At 34.7% G+C, this 14,913-nt stretch overlaps 1 protein-coding gene across 1 annotated transcript in view; it reads left to right on the top strand.

The window, feature by feature from the left end:
- LOC149538864 (histone-binding protein MSI1-like) overlaps positions 1 to 9,185 on the top strand; it is a 135,266-nt gene extending 126,081 nt beyond the window's left edge. Inside the window, exon 6 of the mRNA XM_089800216.1 lies at positions 8,545 to 9,185. Within this exon, the coding sequence (XP_089656342.1) occupies positions 8,545 to 8,749 (205 nt within the window). The 3' untranslated portion in view covers positions 8,750 to 9,185. The remainder of the gene's footprint in view (positions 1 to 8,544) is intronic.
- The last annotated feature ends 5,728 nt before the right edge of the window (positions 9,186 to 14,913 follow it).

Genomic DNA, 14,913 nt, shown 5'->3' with positions numbered 1-14,913 from the left:
AGTTTTAGGAGCAAGAGCCTCTTCTTGGGATACGTCAACTATGTCTAGTTCATCAGAAGTTTTGGCTCTTCTAAAGGCAATGTCTTCTTCAAAAATGACATCTCTGCTTAGTTTTGTTTGTTTCTATCCAGGTATGCAGACTCTGTATCCTTCTACTGTTTCACTAAAACCAATAAGAATTCCTTTTCTTCCAAAAGGTTCTAACTTTGTCCTTTTCTCCTTAGGTACATGAACATACACAAGACATCCAAATATCCTTAAGTGACTGATGTCAAGTTTCTTTCTTGAAAGTGCTTCTTCAGGGCTCTTATTGTTCAAATATGAGTGAGGACATCTATTCTGAATATAGACTGTTGTATTAGATGCTTCAGCCCAGAATGACATACTCAAGTTTTGATCAAAAATCATAGCCCTAGCAGCTTCTACAATAGTTCTATTTTTCCTTTTAGCAACTCCATTTTGTTGAGGATTGTAGGGGATTGTGAACTCCCTCTTAATCCTAGCAAGTTTGCAGAACTCTTGAAATACTTTAGAAGTGTACTCTTTCCCATTATCTGTTCTCAGAACTTTAATTTTCTTTCTTGAGGAGTTTTTAGTGATTGTTTTGAATTTTTTAAACTTAGAAATAATCTATTCAGATTCTTTGCACTTAAGGAAGTATATCCATGTCTTCCTTGAAAAGTCATCAACAAATATCACATAGCACAAGAACCTTGCTATAGATGGTAAAGACATGGGTCCACATAGATCAGAGTGCACTAGTTCCAACACATCTTTAGTTTTGCTCAAACTATGAGGGAATGACGCTTTAGTGTTTTTCCCTAAGGCACAACCTTTGCAGGATTCATTGTGAATATGGCTTAATTTGGGCATTTTGGTTACTAACTTCTCCATGGATGTTAAGGCACGAAAGTTGATATGACCTAATCTTCTATGGCATTATTTCATTTGAATTTGAAGTCTCATGCACAAGTGCAAAGTTTGTCTTAGTGCATAGCTCATATATCCTTGTTGAACTCCTATTGTTAGAGCCTTCTTTATGGTTGAATTATTAGGCCAAGCTAGTACCTTACCTTCCATGAATGCAATTCTATAACCATCATATTCAAGTGCAGATATTGATATTAAATTCCTTTTAATACCTGGTACATAAAGAACTTTAGAAAGCTGAATAGAATATCCAGATTTCAATTTGATGGTGCAGGTCCCAGCTCCTTTTACGAAATGTACAAAATCATCACCAATTGTAACTTCTTCAACTGTTTCTATTTGCATGCTTTCTAGGATATCCTGATATCTAGTGATGTGTCTTGAGGATCTGCTGTCAACTATCCATGTGTTAGATTTGGTTGAAATTTGATTGGACAATGCTGAATAGAAGGCATATTTCTTAGATTGATGTCCTTCGTTTGATTTATCAGATTTGGAAAACGACGCTTGAGGTTTAGATCGATCGGGACAATTTATCACATAATGTTCATATAGATCACATTTGAAACATTGAATTTTGGACGTCTTTTTTGTGTTTAGACTGTCCTTTTCCATGAAAGTTTCTTTTCCTTTTGTTGTTGTTCTTCTTTCCCTTCTTATGAGAGTTTGTGTTAAGAACTTGAATGTCTTCATCTAAGGTTTTGTGTTTTCCCTTAACCATTAATCTCGATTCTTCTCGAAGACAATCAGATCTTAGTCGATCTAATTTTGAGATTTTAGATCTAGCACTTATACCTTGTACAAAAGATTCCCAAGAATTTGGAAGTCCTTCCAATGTTATTAGGGATAATTCTTGGTTGTAAATCTCATCATTGGTTCACAAAATTGCAGTTTGGAATCCTTTGAGCCTTGCCTGCTCAATGTTGGGATATCCAATCAGTTAAGGCCAACTTGATGGGATTAATCAATGCGATTCAAATTCTCTGCACTTCTGGCTCTGCAAAACCAAGGCGGGCATACCTAATTCTAAACAAAATACTTGAGCCCAGGATGCTTATAGTAGATTGGTTAGAACACGAATATAATGAAAGCTTTCCTAATGGAAAGAATTATAGAAAACTTTAAGATTGAAATTTATGAATTAAGAGTAATAAATTTGATAATAAAAGAATGAACACAACAAATGAATATATTAATTCCTCAATAGAAAGAAATGAAACAGTTGCTAGCATATGGATTACGAATCAAGAGTATTATAAAGACCAATGCTTAATTAAATGGGCAATTAGAGTCAATATTATAAGTTGACATGTACAACTTTATAAAGTTCAATGTATTTAAACTATAAACAAATTAATAATCCAGACGTGATGGATCAATTATATAAACACAATTTTAAACTAGTCTAGGATGCATTGTAACTCCTGTGATATGGAGACAAACTAGACATAAATATGAAAGCAATTAAATATTTCACAATAGTTGTGTTTATCAAATTTAAAATGCAATAATGACCCAATCCACTTATCGGAATTTTAAAGTATTTATAGAAAATAAATAAAAATATATATAAAGGACACACAACTTAATAATAATTTAAAACTCCAAAATTTAAAATAAATAATTATGTCGGAAATAAAATCGCAATAAAGACACTCTTTACAAATGATCTATCTACTGCATTTCAATTCCGGAATCGCATATAAATTTGCTCGGTAATTCAATCCACGGGCTTTGTTCAAGAATTTTTTTCTTTGCCAATCGGAAAATATAATACATCATAAGTGCATCATAGTATATAAAATCTTAAAATATGAATATGAATATCTCCCTATTGTATTTTACATCTCATATTTATAGAGCACCTAAGGACATCAGTTGGCTTTTCAAACATTGCACCCTTCTATAACAAATAACCAACCTTTAATCCTAATATAATTCTGATTAAATATGAACAAGAGTTCTATAGTTTTGTGTATTATATATATATTTTAAAATAGAGGCAATACTGGGCTCAAACATTTCTCATGCATAGACACTTCAGACTTCTTCAAACTCAATGCTTTCCTCAGATGCATCCTGCGTTGGTGGCATAAATGGAGACTCGACTTTAGATCTCACCACGTGAACAGATATTGCCAAGCTTCTTCGTCTTCATCAGGTCATTCGATCACCACTGCAAATATTGAAGGTGCCACATGTTTTAAATAGGAATATGTGCCGTCTGGTGTAATGATCTTTGCATCGATTGCAATTTAATAATGTTCCTTTCCGTATATTAATCTCCACATTATTTCACAGGTTCTGCCTTATTCCATTCAAATCCCTGAAGGTATAAACAAATATATGAAATCTAATTCTGAATCTGGTAGATGACTGTATTCTTATCACATATCTTTGTGTATATAACTGGTATCCCGTTTTCCTCTTTAGAGCCTGCAGCAACATTAAAAACATATCAGACATTAATAATCACATAAGATTTAAATTGATGGTGGATGGATAGTAATTGAGGAGTCCTGATTGTTAATGTTCCATCGTTCATGTTTAATAACTTCCGGAGCAACTGTTCTATGATTCCATATTTGACTATACAGGGAAGATGATCCTTTGATGCCTGGACATTTTGTTTGGAAATTCCAATACTTATTTCATAGTGTACCCGACCTAATCATCAATATTTGATGGCTTCTGTATATTACCGCTGACTCTCAGGAATTCTTTCAGCAGATGCAAAAGGTTAATATGTTCAACATATTCCTGACTGACATCAGACCTCTGGTAAATGCTTTCCTCCTACCACTTAGCTCTATGCCGATAATCTGTAAATACATTCCGCCAGACTGCTGTTGTCTTATTATGTGTATTGATGGCACCTTCAAAGCACAGGCAGGCACCTCTGAGGAAACATACATATTGCTGGAAACCATCTCACATTAGTTCAGACTGTCAGAAGGTTATTGACTCAGAGTTGTTTATGACTATGCATATGAGTCACTGGTGACATCATTGTGTTTTTTATATGTGTTCGCTGCTTCAAAAAAATTCTTCACAATTCTACCTTTAAAACACTGATGAATCTGCTCATCAGTATCTCATTGTTATGCTTAAATCTGTTGTGTAAATCATCTTACATTCTCTATATAAGTCTTCTCAAAATCTGTAATCAAATTGATGAGATGCATGCCTTTTATGATTGCTTTCAAATTCTGACTCAAACCCCCTCTGCAAACAGCATAATGTCTTCTGTAAATTTGCAATAAATTCTTCAATAGTATTTGCACACTTGGATAACTTTAGTCCAGTATCCTCCACATATGGCATCAAACACTAACTTAACATGTGCGACAATAGACATCTTTGTCCAACTATTGAAGTGACCAGATGTTTATTTTATTTCCCATCATAAACTTGGTTACTTCTATCAGCACTTATTTGCAAAGAATCGGAGTACTTTTTCTCATTCCATGATTGGATATTATAGTTTCCCAATTATCATTTCCTTTTCACAAGAGACTTTCTGACATAATTTCACACACGGAGATAAAATTTGGAGCTCCATCACTCATAACTGACTGCAGATAATTGATCTCTCAAATCCATGATTCTCATGAAGAAGGCATTTATAGTTTCTCCTTTGTTCATGCTGATATTATTGATTTGTCTTTTAAGAGCAAGTTTTCTGCCAGTATTATTTATTATGAATGCAGTTTCAAGAGCTCGAAACATGCAATATGCTGTTGCATGTTTTGCCACAATAGGCACAATGTGATCTCGAACTACATCCACGATTATCTTCATGGCTTTCTCATTATTTTCTATCCATTTAGTTTTCTTCTTCCTTATCTTCTCTTACAAAAGATTCTATTTTCTTTTCTTTTAATAACATCATTATACGAAGTTTCGAGGATTCGAAGTTATCAGCACTTGTAAGGTGGTGTGCGAAATTTAACGTGTTTGTCATCTTGTAGAGAAAAGATAGACTGCAATGTAATGTGAAATCTGATCTCTTAAACTTAATGAGATCTCTCCTTAACAAGGCTTTGATACCATGTAAAGCTTCTTACTGGATTTTAATTTATTTGCAGACTGATGCACAATTGTGTTGCAAGTATGATCACTAATGCCAATGGACTGATTCGCTTCTAGAATCTGTAGAAGCTAGTGCAGTAGTAACAGAGATAAAACAATATTATTGAACTCAAAATTTCCTTCGATCCTTTGAAGTGCTTGCATTAATAGATTTTGATGCCTTGTTTACTTCGAGCAGATTGGAAATATATCAAGTGGAAGGGATGTGGGGATGAATGGCCATGTCTCCGAATGGAGATGTGGACATTCATTCTCACACCCATTCGGAGGTAACTAATCCTCACAATTTGTTACTGACTTAAACCAAAGTAATTAAATATATTACCAATCATTAAATCTGCAGCCCGATATGAAGGATAGATCGATCATGATCTAAATATTAGAGGAATTAAAAGTAGTTTCGATCATGCCTTCATGATCTTTGAAAATATATATGTCATCAGTTTCAAACTGTGAATGATCACATACAACACGTACGTATGCATATATGTATAACAGTGTGTGCATCATGCTGTTGTACATCTATACATACGTATATGCTGATCACAGTAATGTTAGACCAAAGCTACATGCATTAACACCTTCACTTTATATATATGGATTTGTGTGTACTTATTCCATGTTTGGTCTATGGGTCCTTGAGGATCCACGCGGATTCTCCCGAGTGTGTGTGGATTCACACTGGATTCTCCTGGGTTCGTGTGGAGTCGTAACAGATTCGTACAGTGTCTAGATTTGACCTTGTGGGTTTGTCCAAATTGCGATTCAGTTCTTGTTTATATATAAGTATATATGCATAATATGTAAAAACAATACATAAAAACATCTATATATATATGGATTTGTGTGTACTTATTCCAGGTTTGGCCTGTGGGTCCCTAGGAACCAGTGCAGATTCATGCCAGATTCTCCTGGGTCTGTGTGGATTCATGTCAGATTCTACTAGGTCTGTGTGAATTTTTGATGGATTTGTACAGGGTTCAGATTTGACCTTGTGGGTTCATCCTGATTAGTGATCCATACATTGCTAATCTGAACGGAGCCACATGTGGTCAAATCCGAACCTTGCGTGAATCCAGTAACGTAGCTTGAAATCCATGAATTTTTCACACAAAGTAATTTAGATGTGTTTCCAAATTCTTGTGGATGAAATTGGTAGTACCAATGGAATTAATTGGCTTTGCCACCCTTTTTTCTTTCATATACCCCACCAGCTTAAGGGTTAATAATGTATTGATACCCAACAATGCACTGCCAGGAAATTGTTAGTTATGAGTTAATTAATACTTCCCCTACTATTCTTTTGGCTTAGAATCCTCTTTGTCCTCTTCCAGTGCCCTCAATAGAGAATAGTTTATTATCGGTATTCTATTATCTGTTACTACCATTGCTCTCACAATTAGTGCATAATTATCCACTAGGCTGCTATACAGTGTGTCAATGGACGGTCTGGGAAAACATATCACATGATGATGAAAGTATTTCTTTTGCTAAAAATAACACCATTACACATCCTTTGTAGCTTCTGGTTATGATTGTGTTAAAATATTTGGTGTAAAATATACATACACAATCATATGCAGAAACTACAAATGATATTCATATGGATTGTGCTAATGTTACAGCACTACAATTTCACTTATCCATGTAATGAGGTTATTGCTATTGAATTTGCACTTATCCATCTTGGGGAGAGTTTTGTGGCCTGAATTTGAGAACTGAATTGCACCTCTCCTGTTGAGAGGGCCGGCCTTGAGAGATAGAAGCAATTGTGCTAAAGTTGTGGAATGCCACGATAATTGTTTGTTGAGCACCCTTGATTTTATCCAAACATTGCTGTGTTCTTCAGTTGTTTTGGAAGTGGGATCAGATTGAACTACTTTGCCACTATGCTTAGGTATTCCTTGTTGACTATGCTATCTATCTGCACTTGAATACACACATCCTCCTACAGAAAGTTCTTACAATTTTCCTTATTTATTCTGTGTCAAACTTGGAAGGAGTCTTTGCTGATGTTGTAGAAGCAAAAAATGTTTTTGGTAATAGGATTAACCACGTTGCATTAATTGTTTAGAATTAAAAAATTGAGTTTGAATGCAATCTAAGTAGCAACAGTCTGTTGGGAATAAATCGACAAACCAGAAGATAAACTTTTTTTCAAGTGACTTGGAAAATGTCAGTCTATGGCTAGGGGTAGGGAAACAATTGGGTAAAATCAGAAAATTTTCCATAGATATCAGAAAAGTCCATTAACCACAACTATTTTGACAAGAAAACGGGAATATATTGCCACAAAAAATCATGACTTAAATGGGAGTAGTGAAAAAATGCATGATGTATTAATAATTAGCTGGATGAAAAAGATTGTTCGAACAATCTGGCTCAGAACTCATCCTTTTGTCAGTTAAAATATCAGCATTTCTGCAACCATGATCTATACTCTTACATTCTCTTTGTTGAGATGAACCCAATAGTGCTATGTTGCTCAGAGGTGCACCAAAAATGAAACCTGAAAATTGACCAGGAAATTAGGGTTGTTGGCCACTTATAATGTTGCAATTGCTGTGTTGAGACAAATCGACTAATTTATATTACACAAGGCTGTAAAAACTGAAAACTGAAGCCTAAACTTCTATACCCTGCCACATTGGGTTGCTGTGGTAAAAAAAGAAAAACTCTCCTTGGATAAATGTTTTTGACTTTTGTCTGTCAGTAATCATCAGATAGAAATTTAAAGAGAAGTTTTAGTTGAACTGCAGTAGATCTAGCATTCTACAAAAGCAAAAATACAAAGAAAAAATTGCAGAAAAAGTGAATTTACACAATATGTTGATTTTTACTTGCCCAAATCAAAGCTTGATACTAGTCAATGCCATGCCGAACCATTCCACAATTCTTACAATGGAACATAAAATATATGAGTGTATAATATATGATACAAAGTACTATACTAATATCTGCTGTATATAATATTATTAAGCTATGGCAACACCATAATTCCAATAGGGTGGACTACCACAATTGTGAAATTAGGAAATCATCAATGACACACGCCACAAGTTAGCTACTCAAACTTGATACATCAAATAGGTTAGCGCATAATATAAAGAGATTGCGGAGGCAATGCAGCCAATGGATCAATTGTTTCTTGGCATGGTTGTATGAAAATCAAGAAAAAACACAATTAGAGAATCTTTGAGAACACATTTTATGATGTCATGTCTTCAATCTATTTTAATAATACCCAAACCAAAAGTATGTCGTATTCTAGAATGCAAATGGACAGATAAATAATTTTTTTACCAATATGGTAGATCTATATTGCCATCCAGGGAAATTGGTACATCTTTTCAAATTTCTATTCATTGTGCATTGACGAACTTTTATGATATTTCAAATTTCGATTTAGGTGCAAAATTACTGTAATTTTTCGTGGATTCCTCCATGTCTTAGGATTCCTCCATGTCTTAGGATTTATTATGTAGTTATTGAAAATCATACAATTTTTTTTTGTTGTTGCAGAATTGGCGAGGAGCAAACACCAGAAGATGCAGAAGATGGGCCACCTGAGCTGCTTTTCATTCATGGAGGACACACTAGCAAAATATCTGATTTTTCATGGAATTTGAATGATGACTGGGTGATTGCCAGTGTAGCAGAAGATAATATTTTTCAAATTTGGCAGATGGCAGAAAATATTTATAATGATGATGACAACAGGCCTTGAAAAACCTCCCTGCTAGGACTGCTAAGTTGCAGACGTATGGAAGGAAAATAGTACTACTTCATTTTCCTTGGAAATGATGCTCAAGAAGAGTAATATGGAAAAATGAAAAAAATGAACTTTTAGAGTGCCTAGTTGAGTATTAATATTTAGTTTCTTTTGCCAATTTTCTTTTCAGTAATGCAGCAGTAAATGCTTATCTATCATGATCAGAGTTTTCTTTTGGCATCTTTGGTATGTGTTTCACAAAGTTTCATTGCAATCTGATATTCTGCTTCATGCATCAAGGCAGCATTATGGTGAAACATAATTTGAAGCTGCGCTCATAATTCAGAATATTTTGCATTTTATCATGTTTCCTGGATCTTTGTGATATTGATATCCAGATTCAACTGTGAAGTTTTTGAGTCAATTCATTGCCCGGGATTTATATTCAGAATTTGTGCTAAGTGGGAAAGACATACCTAATGCATGCCTGTTCTTAGGCATCATCTGGGGATAGTGGCTTTTTATCTGGTTGAATGCTTGAAGTACACTTGACTTTAGATGTTACAAATTGTTTTGCCTGCTCATGTACCCTTGTGTTTTGATCTGAACACCAAACACGAGTGAGCAGTAAAACTGGAGATACTGGTGGCAGCGTCTGTAATTTAGTTATCTGTATCAAACATGAGCGTACACAAAAAATAGATATTTACAAATAAAAGGTAATCTTTTAGGAATTAGCATGATTTGTACTTCCTGCCTCTCCATCCCAGCCCACACCCACCATAAATTGGCATGTCAGCAATAGGAGGCTGATTGTCTATCTAAAATGCATTGGATTATGTAGTATTTCACATTTTATTTTCCGGTCGGTAATAGCTAATATTTTTATTATTAGTAAAAAGATTTTCAAGTAAATAGTCCAAGATCATAATAGTTCCCCTTTCAGCACCTACCATTCTACCCTCTTACAATATAATTACATAATCTTCCATTTAAAACCTATACTGCCCTACCCCAATACACATTTTCAATAAAAAATTGCACTCTATAAAAGCGATAAGGTATCCCTATCTATCATATTGTAATACCTCGGGTGGGTATTGTCTTCAAAATCTCAAAAGAAAATCACATAATTATGAACAACAAATACTTGCAAACCCATTTTATCAAAGATTCAACAAATAACTAACAATTTCACCAATATCACAGATTAAAACAACCACATAATTATTATTGCATTATACATCAACAATACGATAACTCTTATAACCACCCAAATACAATCTTACAAATAAGGATATAGTTCGATTGGAAGTAGTGGAAATCAGAGATACAAATAAGTACAAGTGAGACACCTGAAATGATGCCTCCACCGCGATGGAGTTTTGTCCATCGTCTTTCGACTTGTGGGTTTTTGTCTTTCAAGTGGGTTGCAAGCTGAAGCTTCCAATTGACTCTCCAAGGGATTTCAATATCCAAATCAATTTAGACAAATATCCAAGCATACTGAAAGGAGCTCCTGCTCCCCTTTTTAAACGCAACTTGGTGACCTTTCATATCCCTCTGCTTGACTCTTCATTTTCCAATCCCGTCCTTGTCCTTTTTGCCAGTTTGTCTCTTGTTGACTCCCCCTTTTAATATTAAATTGACTTCAATAATTTTGTATTAACTCTTCAATAGTTAGCATTAATATAAATGGGGTTGTGCAATTAATTTTCAGATGTCTTAGAAAAAAGGGACATTACAATCCTCCCTCTTCAAGATTGTTTGCTCTCAAACAATTGCGTGCATGTGATCATGATGCTTGGGTCCTATATCAGCCTCATGAAAATTGCTATGACAATTTGTTGGGCCACTTTGATATGAATGGACTAAAAATTTCAAAGCAATTCATCAGCTTCCCATAAGAACAATCCCTCAAGCATGTTAATACTAGGATCCTAAATCATCTCACGTGCATGTTTAGTTAGAACAAGCTGTTGTGTGCTACCATCATACACAAAAGATCCTAATCTAATTGAGAATTTCACTCCAATTGAGATCACAAGCACTAGTGTGGTCAAATAACTGTGGGGATTCAACTGTGTCAACCAACTCTTGGAAACATTACAAACCATGGAAATGTTCCTCCTAGATCCCACAAACAAAAAGGCTATCCACCTTTCCAACTATTTGTAATACCTTGCAACTTTGTGCCCATAATGGGTGGAATATCCTAGTTGCTCAATTGCCATAATGTTGCTCCTCTCACTATATGCACTCTAGCTATGCTATTCACCACATCTCTATCCATGGCTGATTTGTAATCAACATTATGACCCTCTATCAGGGCAACAACCTCTTGGCTACAACAAATATCAATTTGAAACTCCTTACCAATATCAATGAGTGTGCTGTCATCAAACTTGAATAGCGGATTCTCCATTTTCCAATTGATATCCATCTCAAAAAGTGAATTATTATGCTTCATCCAATCGACATCATGTGCGTTGAAAGTAATATCATCATCATAGACCTCAATTTCCTTGTTCATTTGATTTGAATGCAAAGGTAAAGCTGCTTCTATATCATCATTCTCATGCAAAAATTCATCAAATGAAGATTCCAACATGCTCTTACCTCGAACAAAACTTGCCTCATCAATATGTTTGTCGAGGCTAACCTCCAAATCACCAACGTAAAAACTTGTGTCCCTTATCCGTAGTTGAAACCACCTCATCTATATCTTTCCTATTGTTGGTCTACATCTCTTTAGCTTCCTCTTCAATACTACAATTGTCACAAACATGATTGGGTGTCCAAGTGTCCTCACTTGTAGAGAATATTGGTTCCTTCCTCATTTATTTCCCCCCCTTTTTAAGAGTTTCTTTACTGTGTAACCCCATGGAGATCACCTCACTATCAATCATGAGATCTTGAATCATGTTAATTTTATCCTTGATTAATTCTTCCACAAGCTCAAAGGTTGTAGATGAGAGCATATACTTAAACAATCCTTTGCAATATCTATGTTGCCTCCTCCAGGAAGCTAGCAAGGTTAATTGCAACCTTATGCAGATTTTAACATCATCATCATCTAGAATTGAGAATATGGTGGTGTGCATGCAAGTCCTTGTATTTCTTGAATGGTGCTTCCCAATACCAAACAAAAAACAATATAGCAATTGGATTATTAAGTCATTGCATCCAAGGTCTATCATAAGGTAAAAATATCCCACCTCTGCCATAATATCTAGAATTTTAACTCTCTTGGCAAACACAGGGTCCTTGAGTTTTTCACAATCAATTGTAGAACCTTCTTCAATACATCGTTGCTATATGATGCCATAGGGGTTGTTATTCAAATAATTTGGTTGAGACATGAGGCCATTGCAAAACTAACATTTTTGTCTGGATGCTCCATAAACTTGGGTTGGACCAAGGTTACAATTGAACGTTCTAAAGCCTAATTTAGGACTCTACAATCTGTTAGCTCTACTCTAGTCAAATATAAACCTCCAATTTGGCGAGAAGACCATTTGAGGATTCCATGTGTTCTAATTGCAATCCAAATACATATAGTCAACCAAATTGTTTTTCTTTTTGCAAGTCTCTTAGCTGAGGGTCATTGAATGTATTGTTAAATTCCATTGAAAAGATACTGATTTTTCGATCTTCCATTTTTCTTATGGTTTTGACAAATAGTTGGCTTGCTGTTACATACTTGCATACAATTTGAGTTTTACCACCTCTTGTAGTATTGAATGATAATAGACAAGGCCCATAAACAATCACAACATCTTCATGACCAAGATGAGTCCACCAACAAAGATAACAATTGTGTTCCTAACTATGGAGATCAAAGTTGGAATATATCCAACTTCTTTGCAAATTCAGCAATCCCCTATGTACCCTCCTTTCTTTGCACCCAAATTAGGGACACACAATGTCAATCAACTCATTCAATGAGAGAAATTAATTGTACTCTGTATTTGCCCAAAGATGAAATTAAGATAATATAATGGATTCTCTGCCCAAATGCAAAACTCAAATTCCCTTACCAACATATGCAGCAATGACTTCTAAACTATGAATTACTAGAGGGGGATTACTGCCAGCAAATAATAATTCAACTAGATACCCCAATATAATGCCCAACCATTTGAATAACTATTTGGCTTAATACATAAATCTAGTAGTGCATTAGCTTGTATTCTTGCCCATGCCATGTGAGAATGAACTACTTAAAATGGCTCTCTGATGTAGAGATGTAGAAAAATTGAGAGTTTTTCGATCCAAAATTCAACAGTGTTGTTTTTAACACGTATAATAGTAGCTCTGCAAGGATGAAATGTTATTGTAGATTGTACTTTCCCCTAGAGTGTAGTGATATGTGTTCCAAAGAAGGCAATAGCAGTCTCACTTCCAACTTGCTGTTTGAGATTTGCAACACTTGAAACTAATGTTAACACTCGTATTAAGACTTTGAATTGCTCTCCACAATCCCAACAATCTGTTAAGTCTTAAGTTCTGCTAGACTTTTACCTCTAGTACAACAATTGTCTGATAATCCAAGAAGGTTCAAGTGCTGTTATACTCTGTATCTTTATTTCTTAAATGATGCCATGTGCATTTTAATCAAACTCCCTTGCTAATCGCATGTGCTTCCAACCACAATTCGAACCTGAAAATCATACTTCTACTGATGAAAGGATGGTTTTTATTTTAGATACTATCTCTACTAATGAAGGATTTGATGTGCTCCACAATATGTATAATAACAATGCAAATATATGATAATAGTTTCTTCAACCTTGATATCTGTACTACCTCCGATCTACTTGCATTAATGAATTTCGATGCTTGCAATATCGGGCGACCAATATATATACAATGGTGGTCATGTATATGGGTGAATGGATATGTCTCCAAATGGACACATGACCATTCATTGATACATCCGATCGGTGGTATGGTCACACTCGTTGATTAGTTATAAAAAAACTAATTGTTCCAAGACTTAATAAAGCCCAATGCAATTGATAATGATCAGAATGAATGCGAGCATTACTATGACCAATCTCAGATATAAACACAATTATTATATGCACAGTCGGTTCTGAATACTATGATCACCTTGAATAATGCATATTATATTCATGCATATATGCATATCGATATTCAAATCACATTCACACACGCGCACACACGTGTACATACATGAGTATTTTTTCATACGATCAGAGATATTGTCTGAGCTGAAGCCACATGTTTCAACACTCCCTCTTAGATGGGGAAGACAAAGTGCGTCTGAATTCTTCTCGTTATAAGAAGTAATATCCTCTAGATATTTTAAGAAAATCACATCTTATGATATTCTTTCAATTTTGTGTGTACACAGATATCAAGTCTCATGATATCCTCCATAAAGGATCATGACATATCCATAGATATTAAGTCACATAGTATCCATCATGAGTTTAAACTTATTGATCTTCAATAGATATCAAGTTGAACATGATATCCATCAACATGCTCTTTTAACTATTATGATTTTCAAGAATATCAAGTCACATGATATTCATCATAACAGTAATCTAATAATTTTAAGTTGTCACCTTATAGTATTAGAGTGAACATTTCAATATAAAAGATTGTCTCCTTTTAATACTGAACATAGGGTAGGCACATGAGTCATAGAGTCACATATATGACAAAAGAGTTTACACTTTGAACATCTTTATTAAATAAAACAAATTTACAAAGTTTGAGACTCAATCTCATTAACTTACATTTCAATCAAACCAAGTTTCTTTCTCAAATGATCAACCTTCACTTTAGGAAGTGCCTTGGTAAGAATGCCAGCTATTTGATCACTTGTATTGATATATTCCAACTGAATAACTCTTCTTTCCACCATGTCTCTTACATAGTGGTAAGGAATTTCTATATGCTTGGATCTATGATGAAATAACAGATCCACGGATAACTTGATACAACTTTGGTTATCATAGTGAATAGTGGTAGGTTTCATAGGTTCGCCAAACAAGCTAGAAAGCAACTTCCAAAGGTAAATTGCTTCTCTAGCTCCCATTGTTGCTGTAATGTACTCTACCTCAGTAGAACTTTGAGCAACTGAAGCTTGCTTTCTACAGATCTAAGAAATTATAACTGATCCTAAACAAAAACATCTTGATATG

This window comes from Cupressus sempervirens, chromosome 9 (genome assembly GCF_028749045.1).
Source record: "Cupressus sempervirens isolate cs-2001-9-10 chromosome 9, ASM2874904v1, whole genome shotgun sequence".
Classification (NCBI taxonomy): Eukaryota; Viridiplantae; Streptophyta; class Pinopsida; order Cupressales; family Cupressaceae; genus Cupressus; species Cupressus sempervirens.
The sequence above is the reverse complement of the archived record's forward strand: the minus strand, read 5'-3'. Positions and strand labels throughout refer to the sequence as shown.